The sequence below is a fragment of the Amphibalanus amphitrite genome, unplaced genomic scaffold (assembly GCF_019059575.1).
Source record: "Amphibalanus amphitrite isolate SeventyFive unplaced genomic scaffold, NRLGWU_Aamphi_draft 000245F_arrow, whole genome shotgun sequence".
Classification (NCBI taxonomy): domain Eukaryota; kingdom Metazoa; phylum Arthropoda; class Thecostraca; order Balanomorpha; family Balanidae; genus Amphibalanus; species Amphibalanus amphitrite.
This window is the reverse complement of record NW_024881740.1, coordinates 409886-427646: the sequence shown is the minus strand read 5'-3', so window position 1 is coordinate 427646 and position 17761 is coordinate 409886. Positions and strand designations below refer to the sequence as shown.

General features: G+C 50.1%; 1 protein-coding gene across 1 annotated transcript in view; it reads right to left on the bottom strand.

Annotated features, from left to right (window-relative positions):
- Positions 1–17761, bottom strand: part of LOC122386277 (multiple epidermal growth factor-like domains protein 6) — a 100274-nt gene that overhangs the window by 61912 nt on the left and 20601 nt on the right. The window contains exon 3 of the mRNA XM_043375323.1: positions 779–853. Coding sequence (XP_043231258.1) covers positions 779–853 — 75 coding nt within the window. The remainder of the gene's footprint in view (positions 1–778; positions 854–17761) is intronic.

Genomic DNA, 17761 nt, shown 5'->3' with positions numbered 1-17761 from the left:
TGGTCTTTGTTTTGCGCTACGAGGTCTAGAATTGCTAAAAATTGAGTTTGAAAATTTGACGTCATCAATTTTGAACAGTTTTTTCGCTATAACTTGGCCAAAAAAAGAGGTATCGATCTCAAATTTGGTATGTAGATAGAAGGCGGTAGGGGCTATCACATATATTCCGGTTTTTTTCGAAATTCAAAATACTTTTTGGATTTTTTGGCTATTATATTCAAAAAATCTATTTTTTGGTTTTTAGGGGTCAAAATCCAAAAAATTCGAAAAACCGAAATAGCAGTTTTGTAGGCCTTTTAATTTCACACCTTTTATGTCTAACACATTTTTCTTTATCTCTAAAGCCGTAGGCCTGACAGCTCTTCCCGCGAAACCTTTTTTTGGGTCGAAAATGGCAAAAATGACGTCACTCTGACGTCATTAGCGGCCAACCTATAATAGCCTTTGGAAAAAATTTTTGGTCACCATGTGCGCTAGCTGCTCCCGGGAGGGTACTGAAAGTTTGGTGACGATCGGCGCAACGGTTCTCGAGATATATCGAAAAAACTAAAGGGGGGGGGCAAAAAATCCCCCCCCCTCCACCGCCTGGAAGGTTAAACGGCCAACCGGTGGCAGCGCCGCCGGCCAACACACGCAGTAATAAACACCGCGTGCTGTCCAACAAATCAGCGCGCGTGCCGCCCCCGAGACCCGCCTCCGCCCCCCGCCCCGGGGCCCGGCGCAGCATCACACCGTCCAAACAACACACAGGTCCGGGCTGGTTCGGCTGGTTACTGACCTGTGCTTGAATTTGAAGATTTGTGGGTCGTCTTCATCCTGGAAGTCAACTGCTTTGAATTCACACACGTTCTGCCTGAAAAGAAAACGGCGAACGTTAATTATCTGTTCAATTATAAGTGAGCAGAGGATTCAACGCAAAATAACTAATCGACCAATGCAACGATCGGTAATGCATAAGATAACCCGCGCCCCGCTGGGGGGGGGGGGGGCAGAATCTGCCCTCCCTCCCGTTTTTCGCCAATAACTTCTAAACGCGTTACGCCAGCGACGTCAAACTTTCAGTACCTTATCATACATCAATTTGACACGTTCCCTGAAAATTTGAACGAAATCCGTCGGAAAATTTTTGAGAAATTGACGTTTTAGTGACGTCATGTTCGCCATTTTCGCCTCAAAAACGGCAAAATTTCAAACGCCGCTAACATCTTCATTTTTAAAGGAATCAAGACGTAACAAAAAAAGTTATACGTGATTCCACGTTGTCTATCAAATGGCTATCTCGGTTTTTGGAAAATTTTGGATTTTGGCCCAAAATTTTTCAAAAAAACTGATTTTTTTGGGAAAATAGTTATAAAATCCAAAATTTTTAGTGTATCGAAAAAAACGGAATATATGTCAGAGAAGTGGTCAATGTGCATCTACATACCAATTTTCAGAAGAATCGGTTCAAAAATGCGGGAGTTATTCAAAATTTTATGACGTCACGACACACAAAATTTTTGAAAAATGATTTTTTTGGAAGTTCTAGACCTCGTACGGAAACAAAAATAGCACCATTCGATTCGCCGTGAAAAACTGCATCAGAAAGACACCTTTTTGGGCCTTAACAACCAACTTCAAAATTTGACCTCACTTGACCTGACCTTGACCTGACCTCGACCTGAAATTCATCCAGAGGTGGTCCATATCACTTATTGAGTGTGCCTATTGAATTCTATGAGTAAAATGAACCATAAAACATGTGTCGCACATGCCCTTTTCTATATTTTGTTTTTGGTGACCTGACCTGACCTGACCTGACCTTGACCTTGACCTTTGAATGACATTGTATGCAACGAATATTGTCTTGGTAGTCTAAGAACACGTTTTGGGCAATCAGTCTCAGTCCATTCTTCGGCAACTACGGTGCAAGGCCGATACTGTAGAAACTTGCATTTTGTACCCTTGACCTGACCTTGACCTGACCTCTGACCTACTTAAGCAAAAAATTTTGGGCTCTTAAGATCCGCCTTGTTCAGAGCTTTCGATTGCCGTTTTCCCCGTCTTTCTACGACCATCGGTTCGGAAGTTAGACGGGGGGGGGGCAGAATCTGCCCCCCCCCCCCAGCAGGGCGCGTATGGCTGAATAGCCCAGCGGGGCGCGGGATAATGCAATTTCGGCTGGGGCTCTCAACCCCTAGTGAAAATTGAATGAGACTATTTCAGCTGTCCGCATCTCAGCGAGCATTGTTTAGGACGTGACGAGAGAAGAATAAAAGTGGGGACCCTAACGTCAAAAACTATCCAAAATATTAATAAAAGAACATTTATTTTATCATATCAAGACAAGACAAGTTAACGAGACGTCAAAGATCACATGTTTATCGGTCGGATGGATGATATGATTGAGGCGGAACGTTCCCGGAAGTTCCCGAGTTGACATTAACATCGCGACCTATCATTTTTATGATTAATGCCGCACTGTTCGTCGAAATGCCACCCGATCTGGATGTCACGCCAGTTTACGACCATGTTGAGGAGTGTGATGAATGGCGCCAGCGCCTGTGTGCGGCGCTGCTGTTTTGTTTGGCCGTGGCGATGGCAATGGAGACGGTGACTTTCTCCCGGTGTTGAAAGAGAGGTACCGTAAAACCGCCAAAGACCCTGGACAAAGCGGACAGAGGGAGATGTATTTCCGCGATCTGTCTCAGAGACAAACACCATAACTCTTTGGCGAGGTAGCCGCCGCGATGTTGTCGCCGGCGGCCGGAGTCGACACAGGCGGGCGGGGCTGCGATCGGCACAGTTGGGACGGAACAACCACCGCGCCACCTACACTAGTAGTTCGGACCATGGACGCCAGAGGCTGCTTCCGTGCTTCCATGAGAGGTCCAAGATGCGCACTGAGCAATCGAGTAGCAGTAAAACATTCACTTTGAAGCCATGATTGGTGCGTCCGAAAATTGTAATTTGTATACTTCAATGACCAGCCAGGAGCTGTAAGGTCAATTTCAAATTACAACATCCGATATTCGTCTTAAATGTACTTGGTATTGCCCGTCGGCAAGAAAAAAATCAGAAACGTACGATATTCATGGATTTACTCAATCGTGCCAATTTTTAGATTGGGGGGGGGGGGGAGGCGGAGAGCTGCCCGGTACCGGTATTTGTCGTATGTGTCGTTTGGCCATTGGGGTGGCCACAACCCTTACTGCCTGTAACCTGTAGGTAAGTACCTACCTACTCGACAGAACGACCGAAAATTAACCATAGTAGATAGATCGTTTTAAGATCCTTATTCATCTTCAAAGTTCATTGATGGTAAAGTATGTGAGTCACGAAAATGCACAGAAACACTAGTATTTGGAACACGCCAAAGTGATTCACAAGGTTGCATTCATGTTAATTTTGAAGAAGAAACAACCGTTTTACTCAATGCCGTCGGCGGTCGCTGTGCAGTGCACGAAGAAACCCCCCAAATGGAATATCTCCCGAGTCCCCTCTGTCTGCTCATTTGAAACACGACGCCAGACATTCGTATGGCGTCGCAAAATGTTGTCGGGTCGCTGCACCATCAAAAGGCCGGAACTGCCACTCTCATAAAAACGCCCCGGACAATTGGGATAAAGCACACTGCCAGCAGCTTCCACTCATTTTAATCTATTCGTTGCAATTTCAAGATACTCGCAGTTGCGTCATGCTCAGCTCGATATTCCAGGAACACCAGTGCAGTGGTGTCGTGTCGAGTCTGACCCATCGTAGACTTCAGAATGAAGTGCGACCTCATGCACCCATTCTTAACGAGCGCACACGATTCCGCACTGACCTAGTATGTATGACCTTTCCAGGTTAAGTTAACATACATAGGTATTGGCAGTACGAAGAGTCTCTTTTGAAAGATATTCGTTATGGTCAATTTACAACAATAACTAGGATTTTAGTAAGTTCCCAAGGGCAAGGTGACGCCCTCAGAACGTTTCTCCGAAGATATCTGACTCTATAGCGGTTTGGCTGAAATAATTGAATTCGATACCATTGATTTGACTCGCTCTTCCTGAGAGCTAGTTTTGTTATAGGAGCTCAACGCCAGGGAAACGGATCGCATCGATCCAATTCCTATCCCATTACCCAAATCACCAGGGTAATGGATTTATAGTCACCGTGGGTAATGGATTGATCGATAGAATATCATTGCATGTGTTGCAGCTGTAAGGGCGCATGGATGCACTTCAAGCACAAAAGAGCACTGCAAAACTGGTAACAATGAGCCAGATTCGATAATGACCCGGCGGCAATAACTCGTTCAAGTATTGCCCATTAACCCCTGCGAATAAAGACCATTGGTAAGAAATGAATAATGCTCAAGGAAAAGGTCCACGAGCGTCAAAAAGAGATTTTGTCAAATCAATGAATACAAATGTGCCATAAAGTCCCGGAACAGATTCAGCCTCAGTGTGCATATCCCCTTTCGAACTTCTTAGTAAAGACCAGTCATATTATGGTGCGCATTACCTACACAAGACACAACGAACGAATGTCCGAATATTCACTTGATTTTACAATCGTTACCTATGTATGTCTTGCGATTTACACCTTAGACTATTACCAAAGGAAATACAGCATGGATCACCGAAAGTTTCACATTTATCACCTTCCCAACCCCAATCGATAGATTTTCCTTTTGCACAGCCTCAATATCTCGATCTCGCCGCAGGGGATGAGGCACTAGCACGTACTGCCATTAGACCGTTTACGACCTGGTAATGCTCACGAGAAGTCATAACGTTAAGACTGGCCGCCCATTGCCGCTGAATTATCTTTCTGCACATCTCATCGGCCACTTCGAGATGAAGGAGTGCTGCCGAACGGTTCCTGAAACACGGGGCGCGTGGAACTCCGCTGGTGAGGCTGCATAGTGCATACAGGAGTATGTTATTGGGGTCGGTAAACAGGGTCGTTGGTCTCACAATGCCGTAGGTATATTGGGACGTAGCCGTGGGTTGGACAGACTAAGAAGGCCGTGGATCACGAAGAGGGACCTCGGATCCTACCCTCTGAACAGAGCCGTGGGACGGTCACGTGCAGGATCAAAGCGGTGAGTATGAGAGAGCCGTGAGCCGAGGCCGTGGAGTGCAGCGGGTCGTTCCATCTGCCGCCTGCTATCGCTCGCTGTGGACCAACGCCGCAAATGACTGCTGCACGGCCGCCTTCAGCCTAACGACTACTGATAATGGCGGGGCCTCACCCACTGGCCACGGAAGCCCAGCGCAGCCGGGAACCTGACGTGTCCACTGCACCCGTCTCCCCTCTCATTCCACAGCAACAGGCAGTAATGGGTCAGGCTCGCATTGCTGTGAAACCTTGTAGACGTTCAGTGAAAATATGGATACTCGTATAATTGCGGTGCATATTCTACGGGTACCATAAGCAAAGAAATAAACAGTGAATTAAGGATGTTTCGACAATGTCGACAAGATGATTACCTAAGTATGGACGCTATTACATAATGCCAAGGCTATTCAACTGTGTGAGAAGTGAGCTACTCGGTAATTGTAGGGTTATGAACGAGGACACTACCAATGAGCCACCCTGGAGTCTGTCCAATTAACAGGCCACTTACAGCGGCTAAGCAGCTGGTGACTGCACACAGAGATAGCCATGAATCAGCCCCGCAGAGAGGAGGCGTCCCGCCTGCTCAGTCAACGAGGATGTATGGCTCCCCGGTGACCGCCGGAGTTCACAGCGGCGCGGCCGCAGAGCTCCCAGCCGAGTCCGCTCGCGCCCGCCGCGACTGGGCCGGACCACACGCCGCTGCATACCAATCACCACCCACCGGATCAGCAGAATCACTCGGCACACAGGGCTCGGATCAATCAATCGGTAACGATCCAACTTTACTGGTGTGGGTGACGTTTGAACTCAGATTTAGGAGTCAGTCTGCAACGAATGGACGCGTGAGGAACTGATTCGATTTTTGGGCCGCCACATTTCATTTCAACGAGCTGTAACTAGACGAACGAAGAGCTATTTTGGCATCTTTTAGGAGGGTTTTACGGTCGCTCAGCTCTCTGCTCGGAGGTGGCCGTGGCCATGGCCGTTGTGGTCGTGGGGGGCCGCCAGGAACTAAAATACTCATCAGGCTCACTCCATCAGCTATGCCTAAAAAACCACTCGATGAGAGCAGTGGGAAGGAATAATGGTCGGCTAAAAATACCGCCCGTCATTTTTTGTCGGTCACAGCTCACCACCTGTGGCATCGTTTGGCGGGGTCATGGCTCGCTCTGTGTTGACAAAAGGCACGTTTTGGAATGCCACTTATTCCCCGTGCAAAAACTGCCCCACAAACGGAAAGGGAAAACCAGAAACCAGCCAAGGATGACGGAGGTCGACCATGAGATGAAGGTTAAAAGCAGAGTACAAATAAATATGCTGCTTATAATGGCATCCCTGTTAGTATGAGAGCGGCGCTGGATTTAGACACTGACAGCTGCGTCTGGCGGACGAACGGTCGACTGCAGAGGAGGACGATCAGCAGACTGACAGTCCGGTCCGCTGACTCACAGTGACAACACACTGATTTCCGTCAGGGGTCAGGATGACCGTCAATGACCAACATGTCGTAGCTAATATGTCATAGCTCTTAACGTGTAGGATAAATGTTGCAGTCGTCTCCCTCCGTCTCCTGACAGCTTTTGAATGATAGGCAGTGCGCACGGCAATTCTGTCAAATGGTTTCATGGCCTATCACCTTTTTTAACTGCCGGTGTGCATTTGTATATAACCAACTTATAACCAACATCCATTCAGCCCATCAATCGCCGCCTTTCACCTTGCGTGCGTCGGCCCAATGCAGCCATGCGCACTTTTGTTTTACGGAGTCCTATCAGAGATCATAGAGGAAGCCTGTGCCGCGGGCGATCGTTTACGGCGTTCATCGCCCCTCCAGTTCCAGTGCCGCGATCAGTGTTTCACACCTCCGGTACTCTGCCAGAGCTGTAGTGGCCCCATTGCCGGTGTTTATTGCCGAAACTTCGCACGACGCAGCCGTTCCCGGAATCTGGACCGCCAGGCGGCCGGTCAGCGATTTGATCAGCCGGCGATTGAGCACTCAGTTGCGTGTTCTTGTCCAATAGCCGTCCCGTTAGAGCAGCCACTGGCGGACACCGTTCGTTGCCTGCTGGTTACGATAAACTCGTACAAATAGCAGCGATTGCGGACAGGACTGACAAGGATTCAGGAGATGAGGTCACAGAGAACAAACTCTTATCATTCGACAATACCTCCAGTAGTTATCAATGACTGCCCCATTCTGCGACACTTTAGTCAGAATAGTGTTTTGCAAATTCAAGTACCGGTGTCCAAGCCCGTAGAGCCGTTCAAGATGAATAGATAAACGTGGTGTACGCTTTATCGCATCCGTCAAGAAAAACGCAGACAGGCACGTTCATTGTGAGCTATCGGCTATGTCACCAGCGAATAATTAAGCCCATAGATAGGAGCATACAAATGTTTTAACGCCAGCCTACAAGCCTTTGGCAGCCCACTAATGTCCCTAACCAGCCCATTCATCGAACAAAGAATCTCATTAGATAAAGCGGCTGACAACTCGTGCTGATGAACAGGTCCGGTAATTGCCATCATCCGCCCACATCATCCGGAAATCGTCAAAAATCCCTCATCACATGCTTCCACCCTGTTCGAGCTGGCAACGAGAACTATAGCATTCAACCACCCCTCCCCCCGCCCCCCCCCCCCCCCATCCAATGCATCAGCATCACCAAACTACACAGTTTAGGATCGTTTGGCATACATCGACCGACGTACCGGCATGGTCCGCCGGCACTGCCTGCGCGACCTTGGCGAGGTCAGCTGACGGAGGGGCCAGCTGAGAGACGCGCTGTCCTGACCGGCCCCGCCGGGACCCGCGGCCCCACAATGGGCCGTATTTCGCCCCGACGCTGGCGTGCAATCGCCTTATTTTGCCGCGCCGTGCAGATGAAGTGGAGAGAGATGCAGAACAGCTGCCGTAGGTCGCTGAGAGAGCTTCCAAACGGCAGTGGAGCAGGCCACTAATTTCGCTAAGGGGACCGGCGGCATTGGAAAACAGCCGAGTGCACGGAGCCGGCGATAATGAAATGACTACAAATCATACAGCAGCGCTTTTTTGTTTGTTTATGAGGGCCTTAGGGCGCACCGACTGGGCTTTGTTTACAGGTAGAAAAGGTGGATTGGAAACAAAGATGTGTAATGTCTCAATCGCTTCAGCGGTTTTTCTTTACCAGTTTTGTTGATCCTGCGCATTATTATCTACTGCATGATTGGTGCATACTACTATAGGCATGCGGAGAGCAATGTCGACGCGCCATATGCTTTCCTAACAAACTCTGTTGCAGTAGGATATTTGTGTTACTAAAAAAAACGCCAGAAAATAAGCGGTTATGTAGCGTGTTCATCACAGCTTAAAGCAATGGAAGCGGTTTCTTGTGGTATGCTACAGACCTCTGAAAACAAACATCAAAATGTATTTTCCATTAAAAATAAACATGGGATATCTCATTGTAAAATTACAAGCATGCAAAATGCAATGAATTAAAAAAACGCACGGTGTCATTTTAGCAGTCCTATAGACATTACGTCAGAACGGATCTCGTGTTCCGACACCCGCTCAATCTCCCGGCCTTCCGAGTGTGTCCGGCCAATGGAGCTCGGCCCGCGATCTCCAGTGCCGTCTCCGGTTCGTATTACCGGCGACGGCGTGCCGGGCGGGCCACCGGGCCACCGCGGTGGCTCCGTCGCGTGTCGCCGCGAGCCGCGCGTGCCGTGGGTCGGGGGGGGGGGGGAGGAGGGGAAGGGGGCACGGGAGCTGTCTCAGGAGCGTACGCGCCGTCCCAAGCTGAGCGGTTACCGGGCAGACGGCAGGGGATGAATGAGGAGGGGACATTGGTCCATGGACTGGATAGTGTGATGAGCGTAATTGTGGATTATCCTAGGCAAGGATATGACCCAGAAACGAAAGGGAAAACGTTTTTCCTGCGATAAGCGAACGTAAATTATGCATTATTCATCAAATTTACATGCCAAATTTGAATGCAGAAAAAACAGGCATTTGCCACAACACACTTATGCAATAGGTAATTGTCATACGGATGTCATGAATAATAAGCAAATCATCAAAGGTGATTAATTCATATCAAATAGCTCGTAATACCCTAATGGTACGCCTGACAATGCTATCGCGTGCATGGAATGTTATTTCAAACCGAATTCCAGGCATCAAGTAGATCATTCTTTTCCGTCGGCTCAGGATGATAGCGTGCGATGGACCCAGATTTCTCAGACATGGCTATGCAGTACATGCAGTATGCAGCATACTGACGAGGCTGCTGGTGCGTTTACGCACGACTAACAAAGCCAACTGAACAAAAAGGTTACGATTTCGGTCCCTCGATTTTTGTTTGCCTCTGAAAGCACAAATGGGCACATATGTATTGTATAATTTGCACAGAGCACAGGAACGCCCAGATCACAGCCTGATTGACATGTGCGCACACTCCTGTCCGCCCGACACTGAGCGCGTCGGAAGGATCGGTTTGAGCTCATCAGCTCCGCGGCAGGGACGTCCGATCCGATCGGGGCGGATTTCCTCATCGAGCGCGTCGTTGGCGGTGGCGACGGCGGCGGTGGCGTGCGCGGCGTCGGACGTCTCGCGTCAGGGAGGAGAGCGGCCCGATCCTCCTCGAGCCCGAGGTATCAGCAGAAGTTGACGACTCGACACGTCACATGGGATTAGTAGTCAATTCTGAGTTTTTATTGCTGTCATTAGTGTTTAATTAGTAGCCTTCTGAAGTTTTGATAGCATTTCCGAGCGACAAGCCAAGTTTGATAGCTTTAATCGAAAACGGTCATACCAAATCTGTTATACTGTCACCAAATGGCCACACGCTACGTAGGTGTTAACAACATAGCGACCAAATTAAAAGAACGCTATCATCTTCATGCCCCCAGAGCTTGTGAAAAGGTGAGCGATAAGATAGATGCAACAAAATTATTGATAACTGACGTGAACTTATTTATTGAGGATTATTATCAATTTTTTGCGCAAAACTTATCGCACCCATGACGTCACTCGACTGGATTTACGCACGCCTCGACGTTATCTCCGCGCCGCTATGCGGATCAATCGCTACGATCTGTAGATGTCCACTCCACATAAGCTCCAACCCACTACGATTTACGAAAGGACGCGTCCACACACCCCAGTTCGCCCACGCGGGGCGCGGCTGTCGTCTTCAGCAGCGACCGGCCACAAAACAGTTAATTATTCGGCCGGGCCTATGTAAATGGCGGCGCGATCTGATGAAGATTTTGACACGGCGTGTCACCACAGGACAGCCAATCGAGCTCATTATCCGCGTCCGTCCTCGTGGTCAGGTGAGCGGCGGCCCGGTGAAAAACGCGGCCACAAAAACGGCCGATGACCCGGCCCAGGTCCGGCTGGACTCGAGGAACAAGAGGGCCACCGTCACCACCGCTGGAGGTCCGACCCGGAGGATTCTGAACGGTCAGGGCTCTGACCGCCGTCAACAGCAAAGAGGCACTCGTGGTTCAGCCTCAAGCTCAAGGACAAACCCGAGAACACAGGTCAAACTTTGCCGTCTCTCACGAGGAAATGGAATAATCTAAGGGCACGTCACATATCTAAAATGAGTTGTCTGTTTATTGCTAGGACAGGGACAAGGGTTTATTGCTGGGACATCAGGCAATGACCTTGAGAAGTGAATACACGGACGGCAAAACTCCCGGCAATTATCTCGTCACACAATGCGTGGTCATAAAAGGAAATGGCGTGTGAAAAGGCTCTAAACGAATACCTCAAACCATACACCTCTTTCGAGGATAAGCTATATGGACGTGCAATAAACAAACAATTAAAGGATGCAAAATGCGGAAGTGAGCGATTCTTTGGAGTCGCAAGCGATTCCGGGCACAATGCACTAATAACTCAACATTTTTTTATTTAATTTAAAAAAAATTCAGCTAAATTGGTAACGAAAACTGTAGGTAGGTGGAATTGGTCGCCATTCAAAAGAGTCGTTTTCGTTCCTGCCAGAGAGGTTGTCAAACCTGAAACCGTCTCCGAGCCCGATGCCCCACTGACCGCACGACGAGAGGGACGCTGATACTTCACACCCCACCCACGGCGGAATTCGACCGTAAATTTGAGACAGTTCCGCGGCGCGCGGCAGTCGGCCGGCAGATCACCGACACAGAGGGACTGGCTCCTTTATTGGCAGGATTTATGGCCATCTCTGGGTCTATACCTGCTGGTCCAATGGAAGTCGGACCAGGGAACCGCGCACTGTATGCGGCTCAGCCCGCTCTAATAGAGAAGTTTGGAGGGAGGGACGGATCCAGGTGCGCGGCGGAGCGAGCCGCTTAGAACTTGGGACAGGGGCCAATGATGGTCCCGGTCACGCTGAATGAACTGAAAGACTCCCAGAAGCAGGCGTTTAACCGGCGGTGGAGGGGAGAAAGTTAGCGCCGGCTGGCGCGGTGTCAGAGGCCCACCCCAGTGTCATTAAACGGTTGAATTGTCTCCGATAGGCGCTCGGGCCGAGGACGGGATGCGCAGAGCGGACAGTTTGGACAGACCGGCCCCGGTGTCACAGCCGGAGCCGGGCGCAGCGCCGTGGCTCCATGTCCCCACCAGTGCAGTGGCGGACCCTTCATTCAGCACGCCGGCCGCAGATCCAAACACGACGGCCACCGGGTCACTGGCGTCGCGTCGGGTCAGTTTATGGGCCCCATTCCGACCGCTGATGGACTCTATTGTCGAGTGACCGAACTCTGTTCGAGAGTAATGGACCTCTGACCGTCGCTAAACGGCGGTTCGTAGCTCGGAGAGATCAAAGGAACAACACCAATGCATAGTTTCTATTTTGAGCTAGCTCTATGCTGATTTGGCTCATAGCTTTGGACTCAGCTTGAAAAATAATTGCCTTGCTTTGAAAGACTTAATGACAGACGTACGCACATGACATACGCAGAGCCGTGAGCAGCCGTTGTAGATACGTCCACGCGCGCCGTCAGATTCGGGCGAAAAGGAAGGGATGGATGACGGAGGACGGGATGACGTGACCGCCGGAACGGTCCACCGCCCGTCCTCGGTGACCCGTCACTATCACTGGTGGCGTCACCGCCGTCACGGCTGTCACGGCTGCACCGTCACGTCACCCGCCGGCTCCCTTATCACGACCGTTCATATAGCGATACACGACCGTCGCGCCGGTTGAAGAGGCATGGCAGTAGCAGATATAATGGCCGCTCCATGAAACGCTTCCGCACGGCCCACCGGCAGTAAGATTTTAAAACGAGAACATGCATGATTGCATAATTTTGGCATTATACTATGCATCAAGGCCATATATAGTCTATGCATGCATAGGTTATGAAAAATTATGCATTCGCATTGATACGACTATATACGAGGCTAGCTAATTCATCACGCTGATAAGAATCAGCACGTGACATCTCCGGGTGGCATTTGTCATCAATGGAAATGCCGCTGCGCGTCCTGTTCGTTGTTCCCGACACTGACACTTGTTTGTGTGTCGCTTTTCCGCTTGTTGATTCTGCCAACACACAGCGGCGGGACAAAACCACTGCGGCGGGCGGTCACAGCGTCAGACCGCAGCAGCTCTGTTAGCCGATTTGACCGAGCCACTGTCACTGTGGGACGTTTTACTCCGTGACACCACTGCAGGGTTAGATTGGCTGGACCAATCCACTGCGGCGGACGAGGCCGGGCAAAGTGGATACAGAGGACGGCGCGAATACGAATGCGGCACTTACATTACCGCTCTCTCACAACACACCGCTCGGATGCTGTCCTGACTGGCGCGACAGTATTCCAGGTGCATACAGTGGCCGGTGCACGATTGCAGGCAACGCCCGGCGAAAGTGATTGGCCAAAGTGCATTTGGCTCCCGTTTAATGGAGAGCGAATCAAATGCGATTAGTGTGCCATTGGCCATGAAGTGCCTAGTGGCGGTAATATTCCGGCCCATTTGGTTGGCGGACGGGCCCACTTAGTGCAATCAGGGAGGATAAAAGTCACTGGCAACGGCGACAGACCACAGTTCAATTCCAAACCAATTTCGGGAAACAGGATTGGAGGTCACGAAATCGTTTCATGAGAAACAAAACATTCAACTTCTGGTTCGTGAACAAAAATAAAATGACTCAGGCCACGATATCATAAAAAGATGAGGATTCTCCGTTCTGTAATCTGTTCCAAGGCAATCGCACTAGTTAGTCAATGCATATGAATGAATGAATGAATGTCGGCGTGTACATGACGCAGATTTGTCTGGATTAGATCGACGCAAACGCCTGAAAGTGGCCGGGCAAGGCAAGTGCACGCCCACTTCTGCTGACCAGCCGCCCACACCAGCATGTAGTCCCTCCGATGGCATCTCGCCCGCGTCCAGTCTGTGCCGACCGCCCGGTGCCTCGTTCCATCACTCTCCCGCCTGGCCCAGCCCTGACCGTGACTGGCCAGTCTGGTGGGGCGGGACGGCCCCGTCGACCCTGACACCTCGGCACACCGCCGACAGACGCCAGTCTCCGGGCGGCGGCGGGGGCGGGGGCGGGGGCGGGGGCGGGGCCGTTTAACCGTCGATCCCGATGCGGGGCGGCTGTCGGCGGCGGCGGCCCCTGTTGACATTGGCCTCGGCTGCGTCCCGGATGGCTAGGTATCGGCCGTCACACAAACCACGCTCCAAGGGCAGATTGGAGGAGAGAGAATGGGACTGTCATCTCATTACTGTCAAGCGGCAGCGAGTCAAAGGGTAAACAATTGGACGTCGTCGGGATTTAGACTCGCCATTGATATTGCAGAGGAAGGGAGTGAGTCACACCACTCATCAATAAACGACTGATGGTAATGGGATTCCAGCAGCTAGCATATTTAAACGCTATAGTGTACGTGTATAAAATCATTGTTTTCATCACAGGTTTCATCAACGAGTGAGACCGAGAAAAAAATGCAACAAACATCCCTATATTATCAAACACTCTGAACTAACTAAGCAGTCACATCCGGCACCGCTTTCAACTCTGTGACTACGAATGGTTATGCAAAAGGCTTGCCTTATTTGCATATTTGTTCCTCCACAATAGGCACACAAAGGTCCCTGACGGCCACTCACTGATGCACACCACAGTACGAGCAACAGGCATGTGCACAATGGGCTGGTCCCGCACCATGGGTTCGAAGAACGTGCGGTCAAACACGCGCGTCATTTGTGCTCATTGAACAACAAGGCCCCTCATGACGCGTCCGCTGCCGGTCTCAGGCTCAACTGCCAGGCTCAAATGAAAATATACACGGCAATCCGCCAGCCGCTGCACTGGTCAATCAAGGGCACACGCTGGCACGAGTCGCCGCCGCCAAATTATCCGCCTATCACCGAGCTCTCATGATTTATTATCGCTGACAAAATATCCATTCGGCGGGTGCCCAAACAGTCATGGACATTCAGCAGCAGCGCAGACACGGCCGATGAGCTGCAGGAAGGAAGTCCGCATCCCAAAACACATGACTTTTCCGCGCCTTTAATTTCCTCTAAAGACTCACACGACCCGAGAGGATGCCAATCAAATACTTGCCGATAAATCAACCAACAGGTGGCAAATCACCTGAGGGGAATTGACGATCACTTGTTTGGACCTAGCAGCGCCATGCACGACCTCTAGGGAAGCCATGGCTCGCCTAATCCATCCTCCCGGTATAAACAGATGACCTCATGGCTCGGAACGTCGCAGGCTCTGGAGACGAGCTGCCTGAGCGGGCTGGCAGGGCGGGGGAGTTGCACGCCGGGGCTGAGGGTGTGGCGGGCTAGAGTCGAGGGTGCAAGGCTCATCGCTATGGGAGCTTCATCCCAAGGATGGGGGTATAATCCAAGGTCGGGGTGAACGCGAATACGCTTCACTTCAGTTTTGAGAGAATTACAATTAAATTTGATTGGTTCCCTGAATAAAGGAGGAACGCCATCCAAATAACCACTTTCCTTGGGACTTGGGGGAACTGCAGGCCCTGGCGAGCTGCAGGCCAGGAATGATGAAGGTTTTGATCAGGTGGGAGCGATTTGCACCAAGGACTGTCGGGCTATCTCCGTTCGAGCTGTCGCTCCGCCCTCTCGACCGACACCGAACGACTGACGGCAACACGTGTTGCCAGGCGAGGCTTCTGAAAACCATTACGGCAACTCTGAGAGGTTTCGCGTGTATCTCACGTCGCTGAAGAGATATGGCGCCATGACAGCCGGCTCGTCGCCCACACCACGCCTAAGTGCGGCGGTTCGAACATTCATGAACTACAGGCTTCCTCAAACGATGCACGATCAGGAATTTATTGAGCGTCATCCAATGTGTCATCTTAATGAGCTAAACCACATCAGATGAATGTAAATATGCGGACAAGGAGGCGTTTCCTGCAAAGAAAGACCTCCTGATCTGAAGTGCAGTTTGAATTTAATGATTTTGTATCTCGATTTCCGCATTATGTTGCAGCATACTTCGGCTGTTCGGTATTAATCCGGAAAACCTCATGGATTTACAAAGCGAAAACATTTCCTGATGCGTCACAAACGACAATTAAAAAAGGTGGATTCAGATTTTTAAAGAGTGACCGCATTTCTATTATCACAATCGTGCTCGGCTTATTGCACCTGCCACGTTGGCGTGCTATAGAACGTGACATAGCAAGAGCTATTTATCGAATGTCACCACTACCAGCTGTCACACACAGTAGCGACGGAACACCTTCAATCAAGGGGGTGGGACACTGCACTGACTTTTGGTCCCATTCTTTCCATTCAACGCCCATAGGGCTAATGTTAAAATGTCAAAATCAAAGGGGGGCACGGTGCCCCGGTGCCCCCCCCCCCGTTCCGCCGCCTATATGGCCACACATTATAGTAGCCAGTTGACCATGCGAAAACATCGGCATCAGGTGCAATTTGGGCGAACAAGACATCTGACGTCAGAGTCCGAATTTCTTCCCGACACCGTTCTCCGGAACTGTCCGACTTCAGAGAGTGTCGGCGGCACACGTGTGCCGGACATGACAGCCCCTGACAGCTGAGGAGTGGCAGACCCTTCCGGCAATAGCTACACAGAGCGGCAGGCACTGCGGGCTCCGGGTCACGGTATGTATGACCTACTACCGGGTGCACGATATGACCCAATATCGGTGAGGGAAGTTGGGAAACAGTAACGTACATAAAGCGTAGGTTATTGCTGAATCTAGTCTAGGTCACAGATCCGTATGTAGACGGGTGAAGATGAAGCTACACTCAGCGCTATCCATTAAGAGGTGTTCTACGGGATGTTCAAGACCAATACCAAAAAGAATGAGGTAAAACAGATCTAGCGGTCGCCTAAACAGCTTCATTCACGGAGCCAGCCAAACCGCCATCCGCTGAATCTGAATCACCGGCTGTCGGGACCGATCCATCACCGAATATACCGCTGCTCAATCCCAGCGTTTGGGCCATCAGTCATCGGCCCCAGTTGGCCATGAGATGTTCTGGTGAGCCAGGGAATCGGCCACCAGGGTCGGAGACGGCGAATAGGGCGGTGGGGCGGTGAAAGAGTGCCGTGCTTCCAATTGGAAAGGTTGTGATTCGGTAAATTACCCGTGTGACGATAAAATGCGTCGGCGAGTAATGAGAACTGAGTGAGAGGGTGAAAAATTAGAGGAACGAGTGTCACATTGACGGAATAGGTGACACGACATTCTGTGAAACAGACCACATCACCACGATGAGTGAAGATGACAGACGACTGTTCTGAGCGAAACGGCGCATAAAGCTGTCATGAACGCGCCTTATGTAGTTCCCGAAGGATGAGCGATGCTGTTGATGACATATGAGTGAAGTTACAGCTCTCCAGCGAGCTGACAACAACACAATCTTCGCCGACGTATTGAATACATTGAGGAATATTCATGCCTAAACATACCTCGAGCTCACTAGCCATACCTACTTTTTGAATAATTTGAAAACGAAACAGAAAAACAAACGGAGGCATGTGACAATTATTCCCGTGCAGAGATCATTTTGCATCAAGTCCATCTGGACAGTATGGGGGAACGTCCAGACGGCATGGAACATCTGCCGTCAAGTCATTAAACTCAGGGTGAAGTCAGCATGGCTTCAATAAAAGTAGATTAGTCAGTAGCAGCGCAGATCATCTCTGGCGTAAGCAAGGGACGTCCACTGCGGCCGCATACCTCAAACACGATAATAAACAGGCGGCGTTTGACACGGCCAACACATTCACGTTATGTGTTAGCTCACCACCAACATAAACCGCTGCAACGGTCTGATGACAAGGAATGAAACAAAGGTCTGTGTGAAAGAAAGCAAGTGTGAAGGCTATCGTAAACAAAAAGGATTATGATGTTAAGCAATGCTTAATAACTATTCACCCGCGTCTAGTTATACCACTTGCGAATGTAACAGCAGCTTTCAAGGAAAATCACTTCCTAACAGAAACAATCCCCTTCGGCTTCCTGTATTCCCTGAATTCCGTGTAGAAGGTATGACGCATTTATAAATGTACGTATAATTTACCCATAAGACTGAAAAAAGTTCGAAATAATAAGCATCGCCGAATGAAACCCTTTCTCTCATCCACCTTTTCTCAACCGTTCAAAACCCACTTAAACAATCCATTACTCACACGTAATTAAGCCGCCTGTGAGGTCCACTACCCT